Below are 15,766 nucleotides of genomic sequence, written 5' to 3' on the forward strand. Positions count from 1 at the left end.
TTCCAGCAAGGATTTTTTTTATTATTACTTAGGGCCATGATGATTTGGAATTGCAATGCTAACCTGATTTGCAATGCTTCAATATTTACTCAATATATGTTTACAATATGGCTGGCTACATGATCATCATTAATTATAGTCAATGAATAAACATCTGAATTCAAGTTCAACCAGATGCATAAAATACTTGCAACAATTACCACAATGTTACATAATGAATAGAAATGGTTAATTCTGTCACCCTCTGAACATTAGAAAAAAATGTTCTAATTAGCCTAGACTATTATCATGGTTTGATGTTAGTTTTTTATATCTTTATAGTTTTACTTTTCAGATTCCTTTGTTAAATAAACTGTTCAGCCACTGGGACTTATTCTGAGATGTTCCAGGAGCCATTCTGAAGTCAGATAAGAAACTGACCAACTCAGCAGACTCAAAACCAGATTTTAGAGATACTTTTACAATATATTCTCCAGGTTACAGCTGAAAATTGGTGAAGACTCCCCATCTGCAGTGAGAGAATAAGAGAGTGGAATCCAGCTGGCTGGTAGCATTATTAACACACAGTTGGGGAGAACTTGATTTGATCTAAAGGTTCAGTATGTAAAGGAAAATTGATTAGAATAATTGTTAATTGTTAAATTAGTTGGCAGGATGGCGTGACTAGTTTTAATCCATTTTTTTTCACTCCTACATGAAGATGCAAAGGACTGAAACTGTGAGTTTCTGCATTCAAAGCACATGCTCTATTTACTGGTTTGTTTACTGTATTAGTTTTTTAGCCTAGACTGTTATCATGGTTTGATGTTAGTTTTTACTTTTCAGATTCCTTTGTTACATAAAGATTTGCATCTTACTAGCAGGCAGGAGGAATAAAAAAAATGAATAAATTGATCCCATTTCCAGAGAGTCAAAGAATAAGTTTAAACATAACAATAACACATAAAAGAACAAAAGAAAATGCGAAAATACATTAAAATAGAGGTTGGTTTACACTCTGGGATAAATTAGGATTATCTATAGTTTATTGAATTAAACACAACAACAAATTTGAATAAGACAATGAGTTATATAATCTGGTTCTTTTCAGCTTTGTGTCATATATGAATCCAACAGAAAAGCTTTAGTTTAGAAAACAAAATTGTAAGGGAAATTAATAAATATTAGATCGTTAAATTTCTAGATAATATTCCCTTCCCAATATTGCTACTTAATAAACCACTATTTCTAATATGTCTCTGTCAATTTCAGGTCCAATGTCCAAAAATCCGTTTATATGCAAATTTAAAATCTAAATTCCTCAAATATCTATGCACTGAGATTATTGGGGGGGGGGAGCAGTTTAAAGCATTCTACAGTCCAGAAGAGAATGTCTTACAACTTAAGCAATCTGAATTAGTTAGCAACAATATCAATAGGAAATCCAGTACATTTCAACAGTGAAATGAAGTGGATTTCAAAAGTCATTTAAAATCTGATTAATAAGAGCAAACATCACACACCTTAGGACAAAGTTCCATAAGTGTGAGTCGTACACAATGAATTTCCCATTTTCAGAATTCAGTTATTTCTCAGATTTTCAAATGTTCTAAGTTTCATCAGCACAATGCCTAGGAGACCAATCACTACTAATTCTACTGACACTTATTTTTGAGTAATCATAGAAATTCTATAGTATTTTTGAAAGCATATCTTATCTATTCAGAAGTCATAATGAACAGAACACTGTACTTTAAGGTAAATATAGGGTTTTTAGGGTTGCTATCTGAAGGAGAAAACACTGTAGGTGAACATATCCCAGAATATACTTTAAGGAATACTTTAAGTCAGGGCTTTTCAACCAGTGGTACAGGTATCACCTGTGGTACATGGGCACCTAGCAGGTGGTACGCGATCATCCTAGAAAAGTGGTAGCAGGGGAGGGGAATGAGCTGAACAGGTGGCAGCACCGCACAAGCCTGAGCAAGAGATGGCTGGAGCTGCAGGACTGTCAGGGCTCAGTAGAAGCGCCAGGATCAGCGCTTCTTCGGGGCTGTCAGGGCTCAGTGGAAGCACCAGGATCAGCGCCAGGCTCCAGCTGGAGCTCGGTGCTGATCCTGGCGCGTCTGCTGAGCCCAGAAGAAGCGCCAATCAACTGGAATGTTGCAGCATCTCCAGGCTCTTGTGATTTACATTCAGATACTTGGCAACTGATTCATATTTATGATGGTCACAGTGTCCCAGGGTCATGTGAAGTGACCAAAACCTGCTGCAACCACCCAGCAGATGGGGGGAATAAAAACCAAACACCCCCACTCCACCCCCGCTGCCAATCCTCAACAGAAATGCTCACAACAATGAAAACCTTGGACAGGAGGAAGAGCGCCACCGGGTGGGCAGGCAGGTGTCTTGCTCAGCTGTGTGGCTTGGGGGGCATTTTTTCAGTGGCATTGTAACTTTGAACAGTCACTAAGTGAAATGTTGTAAGTCGAGGACTACCTGTACTTTATCACTTTTTTCCTTTTTTTGGGGGGGGGGGGTCATCAAGTTTTTGACACCTTGCTAAGCGACTGGTGGTACTCGGATATTGCCATATCCTAAAAGTGGTACGATGGGTGAAAAGGTTGAAAAGCCCTGCTTTAAGTAATGCTATGAATACACCATATGGTTTTAATTTTGTCCAGCTCAATGCTTTGTTAGCATACAAAATACTATCATGTTGCCATATTCATAACTAAAGTACTTAAGGGGAGCAAAAAAAGCAAGGGAAGTGGGTGTTTCGCCAATATATACTTAACAGTGTTTTTCACACAATGAAGCCCTGAGCCAAACTTAATTTAATGTCATCTTGTAGAGAGATATTTTTTTTGGCTGTGTCAGCATATACAATAGAGCAATTCAAAGCTCATTATAAGATTATTACATTTATGTTATATAAAGGTATACAAAAATTAGTGCTATGCGAAAATAGGTATTCTGATTTAATTATTGCAAAAGCTGTAGTGGATTAATGCAAACATGAAAATATATAATAATCTAGATGTAAAATAAATGTTGATTCTAGGGAAATTAATTGTAAGTTTTGTGGTTCTTAATTTATTTGTTGCAGTGACACTGCAGTATATACAGTATTTTTTCAATGTGGTCACAGGCATATATATTATTTAGCAATACAGATGTGCATCTTAATCAGAATATGAAAGAAATTCATATTCTTTTTATTCATGATTGTCATGGTCATATAGTTTATTGAAGAGAGATTCTAGCAGTTAGCTAGAAGAAAAACCAACACGATCTGAAAGGGAACAAGATCCTTTCACTTTATGTAGTGTTCCCAGTCTTAATTAGTTCCTTTAACGCTTACAGATCATGCATGCATTCTGCATGAACTTTCCTGTGCCTGGTACCGTAAAATTGCTGCTTATCATTCCACTATTGTGGACACAGGGTCCTACAGTAACAAAATTATCAAACAGCACGTTACATTTCAGCAAATTATGAGGAGGAGATTCAGTTAAAATACCGTCCCTCTTGTCTGGATTCATCTGAACATCCAAACGAGAGTGAAATTTAAAATAAATAAAAAGCTACTTGCCTGCTGGCTGCTTTATTCCAATTGCTCAGCAAAGACTTCCTGGTTCCTTACCTCAAGGGAAGGGGAGGGCGCTGATATCCAGCTTTTATGGAAGCAAAGCCACAATAAAATTGTTCCGGATTGCGAATCAACAACAAACTATTTTAAAAAAAGGAAGGCGTGCGCCCTCTCATGAGCTATATGGATATTTCATTTTTCCTATTTTATAAAACCAAAGGGAGGGGGGGGACAGAAACTTGTGGCAAAACTGACACATTTGTCAGTGCAGCCATTCTCTGATAATTTCATCTTTAATTGGCTGTATTAAATATGGTCCTGAGATGGAAGCTAATTTGTGAGGTTTAGTAGAAGGAAAAATGCAACTTAAAAAGTAGTCCATAAGAATTTCCTAAAGCCGTGTGCATTTAGCAGAAGAAACCCTCTGTCAAATGTGGCTGAATCATCTGGCTTAATTTTTAGATTTCTTTTTTTAATTTTTTAAATTAATTTTGTATGTTTACAGTTCATAAGTGCTTAATAAACAATGTGTTGTCTGGGTCCTAGCTTAATAATATATATTAAAATCCTAATCTCTACCCTGTTTATCCAGCCATTGGTAAACAATTTTAGATTTCATGATTTCTTCTCTGTGCCTTTTTTCTTTTTGACTTTGTATATCTTATAATTTAAAGAAAGCATTGATCTACAAATGGAGATTGGCCAATAGTAAAATACTTCATAAAACTAACACATTACCCTGATAAAGTAATTCTCACAAGTTCTGGATTTGTATGACACACAGGTCTATAAACATGACCTACGTTTACTTCAAACAATACTAGAAGCTGAAATGCAGCTGTCTACATTTGTGGTTCTCTGTATTATGCCAACACCACAATAGTATAAAACTGAATTTCTTTCAATCTGTGAAATTGAATATTAAAAACAATAACAGTATTCTGACAATATTACAAATAGCTGATTGTTTGCATTTTGAGCAGACTTCAAAGATTAGAATTGCCAGATCTAAGTTGCAAATATCCAGATGACCAAGAGATGGCAGCAAAGAAACAAAGAAAACTCTGCTGCCATCTAATGATTCTCTGTAGTTTTGCTGTGGAGATTTGAAAGGCATATATAGCAGATTGCAACCTGAACTAACAAAAGCATGATTCTCAGTAAGGCTCACTTCTGCATTATATTTTATGATTCACAGAGTGAGACTTTTATTTGCATTTTTTAATCATGCCTCTATTACTTTATAAGTAACGTAAGCCAGTGAACATATATAATGCTTCTTCCTTCTATTGTCCCAACAACTACCTTATGAAATAGTTGGGCTGAGAAAGAATAACTTGTCCAAAGTCATCCAGCCAGTTTTCATGTCTACGGTGGGACTAGAAATCACAGTCTCCTGCTTTCTAGACTAGTGCCCTATCCATTAGACCAAGTTGGTTCTCTTTTTAAAATATTCTAAGGTTGTACTTGCCAGGTAGAAAGGCAGTATACAAATTAAATAAGTAATATTGTTTGGAAAACCATAGTCACTGTATTTTGTTTTGTATTATTTTGTATTGTTTACAATTCTGACTGTTGCTTCCAGAATTAGGCACTCCCAGTTTGGCATGGGACTGATAAGAACTTGATCCCCAACTCTGAGACTTTTACTTTTCAAAAAGAGTCTTCTTTCCCAATCGGCAAATACAAATCACCAGGAAAGCAAAAAGCATTTATTAAGGGGAGGTCAAGTCCTTTTATAGGTACAGAAACAAATGATACATATATTTGGATGTGTGATACATCAGAAAGCAAGTGATGAAACAACAAAAGACATTGATTACATGTGAGACTTGAACAATAGAAAACGTTAATTCTAGAAAACATTCCACAAGTGCAAATGTAGTAATAATAATAATAAAGTTGGAAGGGACCTTGGAGGTCATCTTGTCCAATATGGATTATATTACTATTTTCCAGCTGGGTTTGTATGTTTCTTAAAACTTGCAAGTCTATTCAAGGACTTTCAGAATACAATCTCAATTGTTTAGTGGCCAAATGCCAAATTCTCGCAAAGCAAAAGAAATTGGCATTGACCAAAAAGAAAAAAAAAACACTGGGTTTTCCTGTGTTTAACTGTGTTAAAAAGAGGTTTAGACTGCCATGTCACCTTTTAAAACGCTAATAATGAAGTCTAAAATTTTAGGCAACATCATTATCCACAGAGCAAAATTATTTTTTGAAGTGTGTAGTGGAGTGCCCCAGGGCTCTGTTCTGGGCCCAGTGCTCTTCAACATCTTCATCAATGATCTGGATGAGGGGATAGATGGGGAACTCATCAAATTTGCAGACGACACCAAGCTGGCAGGAATAGCCAACACTCCAGAAGACAGGCTTAGGGTATAGGAGGATCTGGACAGACTTGAACACTGGGCGCTATCTAACAAAATGAAATTCAATGGTGAGAAAAGTAAGGTTCTACATTTAGGCAAGAAAAACCAAATGTACAGGTATAGTAGAGTTTATTTATTTATTTATTTTATTATAGTATTTATATGCCGCCCAATCCCAAAGGACTCAGGGCGGCGTACAAGTTAAAACAATGATAAAACAATAAAATAAAGCAGTCATACCGCGAGTCCGATCATATCCCGGCCCCCCGGGGACATCAGCCCCAGGCCTGCCGGAACAGGAGGGTTTTAACGGCCTTCTTAAAGGCCGGCAAGGTGGGAGTAGTTCGAACCTCGGGGGGAAGTTGATTCCACCAGGTCGGAGCCACCACAGAAAAGGCCCGTCCCCGAGGGCCCGCCAGCCGACATTGTCTGGCCGACGGGACCTGAAGGAGGCCCAATCTATGGGACCTCACCGGTCTCTGGGCAGTATGCAGTCCTGTAAGTAACCTGGCCCTATGCCATGAAGGGCTTTAAAGGTGATAACCAACACCTTGAATTGCGTCCGGAGACCCACAGGTAGCCAGTGCAGCTCGCGGAGGATAGGTGACACGTGGGCGTACCTTGGCGCGCCCACAATCGCTCTCGTGGCTGCGTTCTGAACCAACTGCAGCCTCCAAACGCTCTTCAAGGGTAGCCCCATGTAGAGCGCGTTACAGTAATCCAGTCTTGAGGTGACAAGGGCATGAGTGACTGTGAGTAAAGCCTCCCGGTCCAAATAAGGCCGCAACTGGTGCACTAGGCGAACCTGTGCAAAGGTCCCCCTGGCCACAGCCGATAGATGTTGTTACAGATTTAGCTGTGAGTCCAGGAGGACACCCAAGTTGCGTGCCTGCACTGAGGGAGGTAAATTTGCCCCCCCCAGGACTAAAGATGGACCATCCAGTTGGCCTTTGGGAGGCAAGACCCAGAGCCACTCGGTCTTGTCAGGGTTGAGTCTAAGCCTGTTCACCCCCATCCAGACCCTCACATCTTCCAGGCAGCGGCACATCACGTCGACTGCTTCACTGAAAGGACACGGGGTGGAGATATACAATTGGGTATCATCCGCGTACTGATGATACCTCACCCCGTGTCGCCAAATGATCTCACCCAGCGGTTTCATGTAGATGTTAAACAGGAGGGGGGACAGGACCGAGCCCTGAGGCACCCCATGATCGAGGCGCCTAGGGGTCGATCTCTGTCCGTCCACCAACACCGACTGCGACCTGTCAGAGAGGTAGGAGGAGAACCACCACAATACGGTGCCGCCCACCCCCACCCCTCCGAGACGACGAGAAGGATACCATGGTCAATGGTATTGAAAGCCGCTGAGAGGTCAAGAAGCACCAGGATAGAGGAATAACCCCTATCCCGGGCTCACCAGAGGTCATCGGTCAGTGCGACCAAAGCAGTCTCAGTGCTGTAGCCGGGCCTGAAACCAGATTGAAAAGGGTCCAGATAATTGGTTTCATCCAAGGATCGCAAGAGTTGAAATGCCACCACCTTCTCTACAACCTTCCCCACAAAGGGGAGGTTGGAGACGGGACGAAAGTTCTTCAAAACAGCTGGGTCCAGGGAAGGCTTCTTGAGGAGGGGCCTCACCACCGCTTCCTTTAAAGGTTGCAGGAAAGACCCCTCCATCAAAGAAGCATTAATTATCGCCTGGAGCCAGCCTCGTGTCACCTCCCTACTGGCCGAAACCAGCCAGGAGGGGCACAGGTCCAATAAACAGGTGGCGGCATTCATTGCCGTCACAGCCTTGTCCACTTCATCAGGGGTCACAGGCTCAAACTCACTCCAGATAATATGACTAAGACCAGCCCCTGGCAACTCGGCTGGCACTGCCCAGTCAGAGTCCAGGTCCCTCTGAATCTGAGCGATTTTGTCCGAAAGAAACTGAACAAACTCCTCAGCTATCCTCTGCAAGGGTTCCTCCGCCTCCTCCACTTTAAGAAGGGAGCGGGTCACCCTAAACAAGGCGGCTGGGTGAGATTCTGCGGACGCAATAAGTGCGGAAAAGTGAACACGCTTTGCCGCTCTTATCGCCACTAAATAAGTCCTAAGACAGGCTCTTAATAGTGATCGGTCAGATTCAGAGTTACTGGCCCTCCAACGTCACTCTAGACGTCTCTTGTGGCGCTTCATCTCCCGGAGCTCCTCAGTAAACCAAGGCGCCCTCCGGGGACCACCACCACAGAGAGGTCGCAAAGGCGCAATTCGATCCAGGCCCCCGGACGCCGCCTCATTCCAGGCCGCAACCAGGGACCCGGACAAGTTGTGGACAAGGGAGTCAGGTATTTCCCCAAGCTCCTCCTGGAACCGATCTGGGTCCATTAGGCGCCTGGGGCGGAACCACCTAGTCGGTTCCCTCTCCCTGCGATGGGGGGGTGATGCTCTGAAGTCCAGCCTCAATAGGAAATGATCTGTCCATGACAAGGGCGAGATCTCTATTCCCCTTAATTCCAGATCATGTCTCCATTGCCCCGAGAGAAACACAAGGTCGAGTGTGTGACCACCCCTATGGGTCGGATCCTGAATTACCTGGGTCAGGTCACAAGGTTAATACTGTATGGAACAAAACTTATTTTCCATGGCTGAACTATTGTCATGTATCGCAGGGGTCCCCAACCCCTGGTCCGTGAACCGGTACTAGGTCGCTGCATGCCAGCAACCGGTCCACACAAACAAGCAAAGCCCCATCTGTGAGATGCAGGCAGCACAAAAAAAACCACACACCCTTAAGTCCACGGAATATCCTCTCTCCATGGAACCGGTGGTCCCTGGTGCCCAGAAGGTTGGGGACATCTGATGTATCGGATGGAAAGGAATCTTTGTAGCTTAGGAGTAAAACATGGGGTCTTTGGTGCTCTCTGAGCTGGGTGGTTTTCTTGCAGACATTTCACCAGCTCAGAGGATCCCACATTGCTGTATTGTGCTGAGCATAGAACCGCCCTTGAAGACCACCCAGAAGCTACAACTGCAGGGGGTCCTCAGCTTAAGACCACAACTGAGCCCAAAATTTCTGTTGCTAAGCAAAATCCTTGTTAAGTGAGTTTTGCCCCACTTTACAACCTTTCTTGCACAGATGTTAAGTGAATCACAACATTTATTAAGTTAGCAACATAGTTAATTGAATCCGGCTTCCCCCACTGACTTTGCTTGTCAGAAGGTCACAAAAGAGGATCATGTGACCCCGGGACGCTGCAACTGTCATAAGTAGGAGTCAGCTGCCAAGCGTTTGAATTTTGATCATGTGATTAAGGAGATGCAGTAATGGTCATAAGTCAGTTTTTCCCTTGCCACTATAACTTTAAATGGTCACTAAGAGAACTGCCTGTAATTATCTAATTTCTCCGCCTCTGGGGGCATGTTTTTAACCTGCTCGTGTTGGGCTCTGTGTCTCCGGACCTTTGCCTGGACATTCTTGACCAGGGCTTAAGCAAAAGGCCACTTTCCCTTTTTCCAGGAATGGCCCCACAGACACAGTCCTTCAGCAGAGTCGCAAAGCCACAACCGGCCAGCCAGACTCACACTCCCTATGAGCAAAGGGTTTGCACCCGACTCTTTCAGTGTCCAGGTGGGTCTTGGCCACAACCGGCTGGTCCCAACCATGGCTCCATCAAGCCAGAGCAGCAACCAGGTGATCCAGATGGACCAGCCCTGGTTGAGGCTCCTGCAGGGCTTGCTTGCAAAAGCCCCTTAAAAGCTGACCAATCAGCTCGCAGACCAGGCCGCCAGGTGTGAAAGTGGCCAGTTGATGGTTGTTTTTCAAATCTCAACTCCAAACAGAACCCTGGTTTGTGACATCACAGGCTCCTCTTAACCTCATTGGCTGGAGGTTGCCATGGCAAACGTCAAACATTCCAGCATAGGTCACTTATCTGGACCGAGCGCTGGGATGCTCTGCTCAAAGTCCCTGGAGAGCGACCGGACTGGACAGCTGGCACTGAGGATCTCCCTCATCTGGCACAAGGATCTCCCTCATTTGCAACCCAAAGATTGGGAGCAAAGAGGTACTTCTTAAGAGGAATGGACACTTCACCTTGAGACAGAATGAGGGGGTGAGATTGGAAAAATGGGGTCAGCACCAGAGCAGAGAAGTGCTCCTACCTGTTCTGATTGCAGCCTCCACACCTATGACCAAATCTCCTCATCCTCCAGGTCAAAGGTACATGTCTCCAGCTGGTGGGGATGCGGGCTAAAGAAAGAATAACAGAATAACAGAAATGGAAGGGACCTTGGAGGTCTTCTAGTCCAACCCCTATTCAAGCAGGAGACTCTGTACCACTTCAGATAAGTGGCTGTCCAGTCTCCTCTTTAAAATTTCCAAAGTTACAACTTCTGGAGGCAAGTCGTTCCACTGATTAATTGTCCTCACTGCCAGGAAGTTTCTCCTTAGTTCCAGGTTGCTTCTCTCCTTGATGAGTTTCCATCCGTTGCTTCTTGTCATTCCCTCAGGGGCTTTGGAGTGTAGGTGGACTCCCCTCTTCTTCTTTGGGGCAGCCCCTCAGATATTGAAACACTAACTACCTAATTATAGGTAATCCTTGACTTATAACCATTTGCTCAGTTACTGAAGAAAGTAGCTTGGAAAAAAGTTCTCACACTTTTGACCGTTGCAGCCTCCCCTTGGCAGCTATATGTATTTACCCCAACACAGGGGTCATGTGACCACCAATAGTGACCTTTCCAGATGTGTCCCCAACCTGGTCCTTCAGGTCTCCCAAACTGCACCTCTCATTCCTTCAATTGCTTAGGTGGCTGGAGGCTAAAACATATGAAGAACAGTTGCAGGAATTGGGTACGTCAAATCTGGTGAAAAGGAGGACCAGGGATGACATGATAGCAGTCTTCCAATATTTGAAGGGCTGCCACAGAGAGAAGGGGGGGTCAACCTGGGTGGAAACTTATCAAGGAGAGAAGCAACCTGGAACTAAGGAGAAATTTCCTGACAGGACAATCAAGCAGTGGGACAACCTGCCTCCAGAAATTGTGGGTGCTCCAACATGGGAAGTTTTTAAGAAGAGATTGGATAGCCATTTGTCTAAAATGGTGTAAGTACAGGGGTAGGCAATCTTGGCTCTTTTATGACTCATGGACTTCAACTCCCAGAATTCCTGAGCCAGCATGGCTCAGCTTGGAAACCTCTCCCTTTCTCCTCAGCATGGCTGGCTCAGTAATTCTGGGAGTTGAAGTCCATGAGTCATAAAAGAGCCAAGGTTGCCTACCCCTGGTGTAGGGTTTCCAAGCTGAGCAGGGGGTTGGACTAGAAGACCTCCAAGGTGCCTTACAACTCTTAATTCTGTTATTCTGCTTGAGAGGGTCTCCTCCTCTTCTTTCTTTCCACCTTTGCAAGATTACTGACTTCTCCAGGGAGTTTGGTCTGCATTGATTGACTGATTGTGCACCATCAAATGCATGTGGATTCTTAGTGACCACCGGGGTAGATTTTATCCTGGATGATCTGTCCCCAGTCTAGTCCTTCGGGTCTTCTAACAATGCTCCCATCACCACTGTAATCACATCCACCCACCTTGCCAGCGATGGTCGTCTCCTCCTCCCCTTTCCCAGCATTATCAACTTCTTCAGAGATGCCCCCAAAATGATCATTTGAGCCTGGTCCTTTGTGGCTTGAGAGGTCATCACATCTGAGTAAAATCAGACCCACTTGGTGAATCTACTAGTTGTGTTTGCTTTTGGCTCTTTATGTATGTGATGCATAAAGTGATTGTCTGTGGCAGTGTTTTGCAACCTCAGCAACTTGAAGATATGTGGACTTCAACTCCCAGAATTCCCCAGCCGGCCATATCTTAAAGTTGCTAAGGTTGAGAAGCCCTGGTCTACAGAAATTTTCAATCATTCAGGTCACGGTTGTCCTAAAAGGTCCTTTTCCAAGAGGCAACTGGATTTTCTTGGTGTTTTTCTTTGAAAACATTTCACTTCTCATCCCATAAGCTTCTTCAGTTCTAACTGACTTCCTTTTGTCACCATTCAGCCAGAACTGAAGAAGCTTCTGGGATGAGAAGCAAGATGTTTTCAAAGAAAAAAAAACAAGAAAGTCCAATTGTCTTTTTGAAAAATAATATTTGGGGCATCAAGTGGTCAGTGTAGACCTCCTCCTTCTGCAGGAGACCACTCTGCAGATGTGTCGGTGGGTTCCTAACTCCCATGTTCTCTCATGCTAGCCAAAGATGGTGAATTCCAAAACTTTAGGGAAGAGCCAGACTGGAGAAGGGCAGCAAAATCTCCCCCCCTGAGCTGAGCAGAGGATGTGACTGTGTCTCTCCATTTTTCAAACAGGACAACATGGTGGGAGAAATGTGGATGATGTCCCTGGATGAAGTCTCAGCCACCAACAAAGCTCTCTGCCTGCAGATGGAGGAACTGCGAGAGACCTTAGCCAGGTCTGAATCTCAGAACCAGGAATTGCTCAAAGCGAAACAACTCATGAAAGAGCAGCAGAAAGTTCTTCAAGAGAGAGCGGATCACTACAAGAACACCATGCACAGATCTCTGGAGGACATCACCAGAAGGTTGGACCACACCAACACGGAGATCCATCAGTCAGAACTGCAGAAGAGGTATCTGATGAAGCACAATGAAGAACTCGATGAGGAAATGCACGAGGTCACCAGCCAAGTAGCCTCCTTCAAGGATGGCGAGGCTGCTTCTGAGAAGGACCTTGAAGAGATGCACGGCCTGGTATCAGAAGCTGAAAAGGTCATCCGGAGTATGGAGGATGACCTGGCTGAGACAGAGCACAACTTCCTCCTGGAGAAAAGCCACTCCAGCCAACTGAAGGAAAAAGTCATCGCTCTTCAGAGGCTCAGAGAAACCAGGAGGAACCGGGTCAAAGATCTGCAGGAGGATCAAGAGCTCTGTCTGCAGCAGGCCATATTCTTGAAGATGGCCCAGGAAGACCAGATGCCGAAGGGCTGGCTGCTCCCGGAAATAGCGGAGGCCAAGCTGAGGGAGGTGGCCGGAAGCAGCTCAAAGACCAGGAAGATTCTGGACTGGTGGTGGGTGGCAGCCAAAATCCTCTTCATGCTGCTCTTTGGTTGCTTTCTCTTCCTTGGACTGGTTTTGGCCTACACCCGTTTCTGCAATCCATACTTCATTGCCGAAATGCTCCTGGTAGTCCTTAGCCACCAGCACCTAGAAGAACTCACCTGCACTTTATCCCCGTATCTGGACTTCAGAAGTGATGGCCTCCTACCCTTTTGAGAAACAAAATTCATCCCTCTCTTCCTTTGACCAGCTATCTAGTATGCCTGGTGACAGGTGAATCCTACACCTACCAGGTGAACCACCAGCCTTGCCCCACTTTAGAGACCACCACAGGACCACTGGTGGTAAGACTGGAGGCTGAGCTGGGGGTCTGATGGCCCCAGAGTGATGAGAAGCACCAGAGTGAGACTGAGGAGCAGAGAAGCCACAGAGCTCTCAGCCGAGACCCAGGGTGGCGGCAATGACCGCAAGGGTGGCGAGGCTGGTGGTGGTGAGATCGGAGGCTGCGCTCAAAGCTTCGGAGTGCCAGGGTGAGGCTGAGGGGCAGCGGCAGTGAGGCGGAGGGCCCGGCCCTCGTAAGGGCAGAGACTCCGGCCAGAACAGGAGCCAAGAGCCGGAACTGGGCAGCCGAAGGAGCCGAGCAGCCGAAGGAGTCGAGCATCCTACAGGAGAGAACGAGAGAGGAGAGCAGTTCAAAGCCAAAGGGGGAGCCGAATGGAACCCGGCAGCGGAGACCCACAGAGGCAGCGAGGTTGGTGGAGGTGGAGGCCAGGGCTGGAGGGCAGGGCTGGGCCGAGGGTCTCAGAGGCTGGCCAAAGTTCCTGCTTCTCCAGAGCCTGGTGGGGGCAGCAACTGGAGGGTGAGGCCGGGACCTGGAGAGCCCCACTGGCGCTGCAGACTGACACCTCCAGTGTTGGAGCACCCACAACGTCTGGAGGCAACTTCCGTTCCACTGATTAATTGTTCTAACTGTCAGGAAATTCCTCCTTAGTTCTAGGTTGCTTCTCTCCTTGATGAGTTTCCACCCATTGCTTCTTCTCCTGCCTTCAGGGGCTTTGTGGAATAGGTGGACCCCCCCTTTCTTTGAGGCAGCCCCTGATATGCTGGAAGACTGCTATCATGTTGCCCATCATCCTTCTTTTCATTAAATTGTTGTTGTTAGTTGCAAAGTCGTGTCCGACCCATCACGACCCCATGGATAATGTTCCTCCAGGCCTTCCTGTCCTTTACCATCTTCTGGAATCCAATTAAGCTCACACCTACTGCTTCAGTGACTCCATCCAACCACCTCATTCTCTGTTGTCCCCTTCTTCTCTTGCCCTCAATCTTTCCCAGCATTAAGCTCTTCTCCAGTGAGTCCTTCCTTCTCATTAGGTGGCCAAAGTACTTGAGTTTCAACTTCAGGATCTGGCCTTCTAAAGAGCAGTCAGGGCTGATCTCCTCTAGGACTGACCGGTTGGATCTCCTTGCAGTCCAGGGGACTCACAGGAGTCTTCTCCAGCACCATAGTTCAAAGGCCTCCATTCTTTGGTGCTCGGCCTTTCTTATGATCCAACTTTCACAGCCATACATTGCAACTGGGAAAACCATGGCCTTGACTATACACACTTTTGTTGGCAGGGTGATGTCTCTGCTTTTTAGTATGCTGTCTAGATTTGCCATAGCTTTCCTCCCCAGGAGCAAGCGTCCTCTAATTTCTTGGCTGCAGTCCCCATCTGCGGTGATCTTGGAGCCCAGGAAGATAAAATCTGTCACTACCCCCATTTCTTCCCCATCTATTTGCCAGGAATTGAGAGGGCTGGATGTCATGATCTTGGTTTTCTTAGGCATACCCAATTCCTCCAGTCCCCCAATCATCTTTGTTGCTCTTCTAGACAAGGACAGGGATACATTAGATCTTGTTTGGTTCCTGGAGAAAATCCCTTCTCAGCTCTGATGGGTGCTCTGAGTCTTCCTCAACAGAGCAACTCAAAGAGGTAGCACAAGATATAGGAGGGGTGGAGAGGCCCAGAGAATCTCCATGAATCAGACTAAATGCATACTATCATTTTCATTCCCATCATCCCCATCATCATCTTAGGGAACCTAAGACCACCGTGCCTTCTGTGGAGCAAGTCCTGGGGGCTCTCCGGGCCCTGGCCTCACCCTCCAGTTGCTGCCCCCACCAGGCTCTGGAGGACCAGGAGCTTCAGCCAGCCTCTGAGACCCTCAGCCCAGCCCTGCCCTCCAGCCCTGCCCTCCACCTCCACCAGCCTCGCTGCCTCTGGGGGTCTCCGCTGCCCCAAGGCCCCTGCTGGGCTCCATTTGGCTCCCCCTTTGGCTTCGACCTCCTCTCCTCTCTCCTCCTCTCCCGCAAGATGCTCGGCTCCTTCGGCTGCCCAGTTCCGGCTCTCGGCTCCTGTTCCGGCCGGACTCTCTGCCCTCACCAGGGCCGGGCCCTCCGTCTCATCGCTGCTGCCCCTCGGCCTCACCCTGGCACTCCGAAGCTTTGAGCGCAGCCTCCAGTCTCACCACCACCAGCCTCGCCACCCTTGCGGTCGTTGCTGCCACCCTGGGCCTTGGCTTGGAGCCCTGGGGCTTCACTGCTCCTCAGCCTCACTCCAGCGCTCTTTGTTCCTGATGGTCTGGGGCTGCAGGGCTTCCGCCTCAGCTTCTGGTCTCACCAACAAAGAAGTGGGGTTCAGCTGACACACCTGGCACATCAGGTAGCCAGCCCCCTCCCCACCACATCCCCCTCTCTCTCCCTCCCCATCCTCAATTCTCTCCCGTCTGGGAG

General features: G+C 46.0%; 2 protein-coding genes across 4 annotated transcripts in view; one reads left to right on the forward strand and one right to left on the reverse strand.

Annotated features, from left to right (window-relative positions):
- Positions 1-3,706, reverse strand: part of PARP4 (poly(ADP-ribose) polymerase family member 4) — a 50,913-nt gene extending 47,207 nt beyond the window's left edge. For both annotated transcript variants that reach the window (XM_039351503.1, XM_039351501.1), the window contains exon 1: positions 3,575-3,706. The gene's annotated coding sequence lies outside the window, so the exon portion shown is untranslated. The remainder of the gene's footprint in view (positions 1-3,574) is intronic.
- A 6,216-nt stretch (positions 3,707-9,922) lies between these two features.
- LOC120311878 (transmembrane protein 191C-like) lies at positions 9,923-13,242 on the forward strand. Of its 2 annotated transcripts, none has more exons than XM_039351949.1 (2): positions 9,923-9,995; positions 12,283-13,242. In XM_039351949.1, the coding sequence occupies exon 2, from the start codon at positions 12,289-12,291 to the stop codon at positions 13,204-13,206; it is 918 nt and encodes a 305-aa protein (XP_039207883.1). In that variant the 5' UTR covers positions 9,923-9,995; positions 12,283-12,288; the 3' UTR covers positions 13,207-13,242. The 2 variants fall into 2 exon arrangements, with proteins under 2 accessions (XP_039207883.1, XP_039207881.1); XM_039351947.1 differs by having other exon boundaries at positions 9,962-10,150.
- Positions 13,243-15,766: the final 2,524 nt, after the last annotated feature.

The sequence above is a fragment of the Crotalus tigris genome, unplaced genomic scaffold (assembly GCF_016545835.1).
Source record: "Crotalus tigris isolate CLP2741 ecotype Arizona unplaced genomic scaffold, ASM1654583v1 scf7180000018371.15429387391:27106975, whole genome shotgun sequence".
Lineage (NCBI taxonomy): Eukaryota > Metazoa > Chordata > Lepidosauria > Squamata > Viperidae > Crotalus > Crotalus tigris.

What these genes read in the sequence shown, in the direction of transcription:
- LOC120311878 (XM_039351947.1), top strand. Translation starts at nt 10,058, where the DNA reads ATGGGGTCAGCACCAGAGCAGAGAAGTGCTCCTACCTGTTCTGATTGC. An exon ending in CCTCATCCTCCAGGTCAAAG is followed by an intron (nt 10,151 to 12,282) that starts GTACATGTCTCC and finishes TTTTTCAAACAG; the next exon opens with GACAACATGGTGGGAGAAAT.